The following is a 5206-nucleotide window of genomic DNA, read 5'->3' as shown; positions in this document are numbered from 1 at the left end:
GATATGCGGACCTTTTGTGTGCTAACGAACGTGTGCAGCTTATTGCTACTGCATAGAAAGATATTATTCGAAATTCCCTTGCACCCCCATTGTATATGTTGGCACGAACAACACTGTTGACAGTGTCAACATGTGCATGGACAAATATCGCGAGCTCGCTCAGGGAATTATTGAAAGCAATCCCATGTTGCATGTAGCTTTTTCTGCCATTCTTCCTCGCGGGCAGAATCAGTACCGCCCATTGCACCCCCATTGTACATGTGCATGGACAAATATCGCGAGCTCGCTCAGAGAATTATTGAAAGCAATCCCATGTTGCATGTAGCTTTTTCTGCCATTCTTCCTCGCGGGCAGAATCAGTACCGCCCTTGCACCCCCATTGTACATGTTGGCACGAACAACACTGTTGACAGTGTCAACATGTGCATGGACAAATATCGCGAGCTCGCTCAGGGAATTATTGAAAGCAATCCCATGTTGCATGTAGCTTTTTCTGCCATTCTTCCTCGCGGGCAGCATCAGTACCGCCCAGGAGAAGCACAGTTGTCGGATGTGTGCCGTTTCAATGACAATTACAGGAATGTGAATGCCGCCCTGACACAGTTTTGCCTGGAGAGGGGCTTCACTTTCCTGGATGGTCTTGTGGACAACTGGCCTGGATGCCTGAGCAGGGATGGTGTCCACCCCAGCCGGTTTGGCAACAAGGTGCTGGCAGACTTCCTGCATCGGGAGGCCTATGCCTTATCCATCCATCTAGAGAGGAGACGCATCCAGCAGTCCTATAGGGAGTCCAAGGCATCGACATGGAGTGGGTGGACTCAGCAGGAGAGCGTCCCCACCATCTCGGAGGCTGATTTTCCTCCACTTGGTTTGCATACAGTTCATTATTCTCAAGCAGCAGGTGGAACTTCCACTGCACCAGCTCCTGTTTGGAAAACCGGCAGTGCTCTCGCGCAGAGACACGACACCGACCAACTGGCCAGAACCCTTCATGGTGTTGGCTTTACACTCGTTGGCGGTGTCCGTGTAGGCTGCAAGGGAAGCAAGGGTTGGTGGACCTGGGACAGCCTGCCTTCCCCCATTTTCCATGGCACAAGTGTACCGAGCATGGGATACACTGAGGGGAGGCCTGTTGAGCCAATGATCCCTGGTTGAGGTGCAAGCACCACTTGTGACGGGAGAATAAGGAGAGCCTCACAGGAGCGTGAGAATGCTCTTGTTGTGTGCTCTCCTGTGGGGGAAGAGGAGGCCAGTGCTGGAGAAGCAGCTGTGCCAGCGTGGCGACAGTGAGTGGAAACTGGTGCAGTCAAAGAAGAGGCGGCGGAAGGCTGCGGCACTGCGCAAGCAAGAACAGAGCTGTGAACTGTGTGCAGACAGTGAAGGCAAAGTTCTTGCTGTGACATCTGCCAAGTCCTTCAGGTTCACTTCACCTATGACAGCAGTTGTAAGCCAGAAACAGAGGCAGTCTGCTTCTTCTACTGTTCGTGGTAGAAAGTCTGAAGGACAAGCCAGTGCCTCGCACAATGTCATTTGCGATAGTTTCGAAAAGGTGCAGCGTGTTGCTAGCAAGCAGTTGAAAGACTGCTCAGTTAGTTTCACGACTCACTGTGAAGCTGTCACAAATGACATTGTGAACAAGGTTTCTCTCTGCAAAAGCCATCGACCAGCATGGATTCAGGATGGGGTGTGGATGAAGCGCGATCCTGGCACAGAGGCTCGTGACCCTAGGAAAGCTGGGTGCATTGCACCCGTGCAGCCCAAGTGTTGTGAGGCTGCTTTGACATCCAACTGCAGGCCTGCCAGCCCTGGTGCCCAGGCTACTAGTGTAGAAACTGGTGCCAACCCAAATGTGCTTAGTAACTCTGTAAATGTATTGCATGGCGGTGGCAGCAAAGTTTATTTAAACGCAACATTTGATAATTTTCCTTCCTTTAAGCTTTGATGAGTGGTGCAGGGAGGGCAAGCATGTAGTCATGATAAACAAGTGTAATAGAAGTCCATTTACTTCGGAATCTAAGGACTTTGAGTATATTAGGATTAGATATAGCTACATTCATGGTCGTGCACTAAAGTCAAGGGGGACAGGAAAGCGACCAAAGCAAGCATACAATGGTACTGGCTGTGAAATGACGGTATCGGTAAGCCTGTGTAAATCACCTACTCTGCACTACAAGATAACTAAACTACATACTAAGCATAACCATTCCATAGATTATTATGACTTGTATCCTCAGCAGAGGCTCCTGAATGATGCGGAGAAAGAAGATTTCTTTGACTTTGCGAAATGTAATATTGGCGCAAAGGATTTCGAAAACTTGGTCGAGCAGAAAACAGGCAAAAAGTTAACTACAAAGGATATTAACAATTACAAGCAAAGATTTTCTATTCCTATTCGCAATGAGCAGGATCATGGGGAAATGGTTTTAGAAAAGGTAGAGACCTTGCTCAAAAATAATCCAAATTGGGTCATTCACTATGAAATAAATCAAAATAATAACCTGCAATTCATACTACTTCAAACAACGCACATGCGCAAGATTTTGGAAAAGTATCCAGAGATTCTATTTATTGATGGAACATATAAAGTAAACATTGAAGGCTATATTCTTTACTCTGTATTAGTTCAAGATGGTTCTGGTCGTGGGAGACCTGTGTGTTATGCCTTCTTACGAAATGAGACGACTGAAATTGCGGAGCCTATGTTCACGAAGTTTGTAGATTTTAACCCATTTGTTGTGTCTGCTTGCAAAGTAGTAATGATTGATAAAGATCTGAATGAACTGCGCATTTTAACCAGTATTCTTCCCAATTCTAACATATTGTTGTGTACATGGCATGTGTTGCACTGTTTTCAGCAAAAGGTGAATGAAAAAGCTAGACAGCAACGTGATCAGTTGCTTCCTCTCTTAAAAAGTTTAGTTTATGCCCCCACTGTGCAAGACTACACCAACAAGCTTGCTGACCTCCAAGCTATGACTTGCACAGATTTCATTTCTTATTATCTGCATAACTGGAACTCGTGTGAGGAAATGTGGGTACATGCATATCGGCAAAATCTTCCTATGTTTGGTAATAATAAAGGGTGTGCGAATATCAGATTTTTCGAATACGAATCGAATACGAATATCCACCTTCGAATATCGAATATCAAAGAAAAATGCCTCCACAGTAAGAATACTTTATTTAACATGTAGCTATTTGCAAAAAAAAAAAAAAAACATTAACAGCCTGACTGGCAGCACAACCTAAACTGCTATCTCCAGAACACAATGTCCAGGCTAGCACAATGCACATCACAACTCAAGCAAATATCACGGCACAATGAAAGAAATGACTACATGTTATAATGAAGAAATATGAGTTGCTCCACATGATCACGCAGCAGGCGCTTCCTTGTAACAAAGACACCCCCCCCCCTGCCACTGAAAAGGCACACTCGCTTGGAACAGAAGTGGCTGGTATAGGGAGTTACATGGGGCAAAGGTTTGCCAGACTGGGGTATCTTAAGGTGCCTACAGTCCGCCACCAGTCACATAGGTCACTGCATTTCTTCAGAAGTGGTCCCGCATAGTGAACGAGTGGTAGTGCGGCACGTTACGGCCGCATAATATTGAAGATGTACGGTTACATGACCGCCAACAGCTCTGCACGTTGGAGATGCACCAGCAATAAATCATACGTATTGGGGCGCTCGTCGCAGGCAGATATCGTGCCTCCGTGTACTTACGATGTGTTTCGCTCCTCTCGGCAACGTTTTTAGCTATACGAACGCAGCAGAAATGTGGAAGACGAGTTATTTTATGCATGATAATCGAATCGCATATTCGAATTTTTCGAATGTTCGAAGTTATCGAATATTCGAAACTTTTCGAATACACGATTTTCGAATCGAATACGAATATTTCGAATGTAATATTCGCACAACCCTAGTAATAATACAAATAATCGCATTGAGTGTCACAGTCAAAAGATTAAAAACTATCTCGCTTCAAGTATGCATTTGGTTCAAGCAATAGAAGCATTGGTAGGTTGCATTGATAAGGATGTCTTATCTCTAAAATTCTCCAAGCTTAAGGAAGTGAAGCTGAACCTAAACATAAATGATTTGAATGACCCATTTCAGCTAGACTTGTCCCGTAACTGTACTTCTGAGGCTGCAAGTAAAGTACTTGAGCAGTATGAGAAGTTTAAAAATATAATTTATCAGGTCACATCCACTGCTAATTCTTATGTAGTAGTTTCTCCAAGATCGGAGTACAGTGTTTCAGTATGCCTGACTTCTTGCACATGTGCTTTTTATTATCAGTATGCTCTCCCTTGTGCACATATTTTAGCAGTGCGCAACTTTACTAAGCAAGATCTTTTCGACAAAGCATGCATTCCGCACAGGTGGCGCAAGGATCATTTCCTGAGTGACAGCTACACAACTGCTAGTGCCACACCACTGGTAACAAGTAGCATTCAGCCACCACCCTCTGTGAAGCTTGACACTGCACAAGAGAAGTATTCTTATGCTTATAGAAGTCTTTGTGAAATGTCCAAAACTGTGGCTAACGTATTATCTAACTGTGGCGAAAAGGAGTTAATGGAAAAACTTTCATCGTGCGAGGCTTTCTTCAGAAACCTAACCACATTTCCTACTAATCAAACTCCAGTTGGCCTAAAAGCTGCACCAGCTCAGTTAGCACAAACTACTGCCACAAGCAGTCTCGGGCCTCCTTACAGTACAAAACTTCTGGTGCCTTTGGTTAAAGCAAGAAGGGGACGACCAAAAAAAGTTAAAGCCGTTAAGCGGAAGTTTTTCCCAAATCAAGTAAAAAGGGTAGGCCTTGCGACGGTCAAAGCAGACATGCTAAATATCTACAAACGGTATTCTCTTTCAGATGCAGATTTAAATGTTCTAGTACAGGGCACCTCCATATCGGATAGTGTGATCAATGTAGCACAGTATTTAATTCAGAAGAAATATCGTACTCGGGTTGGCTTTCAAGATGTCCTGCTAGGCCAACGTCTACAATTTGCTCAAGTAAAAGGCCCTTTCATTCAAATTTTGCATGTTCGAAACCCCAATCATTGGCTTACAGTAACAAATATTGGTGCTGACAAAAACACAGTCTTCGTATATGATTCGATTGATCAAGATACCCCTCCTGATGCTGTCAGGCAAATCTGTCATATGCTAAAATCACAGTCACCAACATTAACC

At 44.5% G+C, this 5206-nt stretch overlaps 1 protein-coding gene across 1 annotated transcript; it reads left to right on the top strand.

Moving 5' to 3' along the window:
• Positions 1 to 370: 370 nt before the first annotated feature.
• LOC119395587 (uncharacterized) lies at positions 371 to 2799 on the top strand. The gene has a single exon (XM_049416682.1). The coding sequence runs from the start codon at positions 421 to 423 to the stop codon at positions 1153 to 1155; it is 735 nt and encodes a 244-aa protein (XP_049272639.1). The 5' UTR covers positions 371 to 420; the 3' UTR covers positions 1156 to 2799.
• Positions 2800 to 5206: the final 2407 nt, after the last annotated feature.

The sequence above is a fragment of the Rhipicephalus sanguineus genome, chromosome 6 (assembly GCF_013339695.2).
Source record: "Rhipicephalus sanguineus isolate Rsan-2018 chromosome 6, BIME_Rsan_1.4, whole genome shotgun sequence".
In the NCBI taxonomy this organism is placed as follows: Eukaryota; Metazoa; Arthropoda; class Arachnida; order Ixodida; family Ixodidae; genus Rhipicephalus; species Rhipicephalus sanguineus.
The sequence above is the reverse complement of the archived record's forward strand: the minus strand, read 5'-3'. Positions and strand labels throughout refer to the sequence as shown.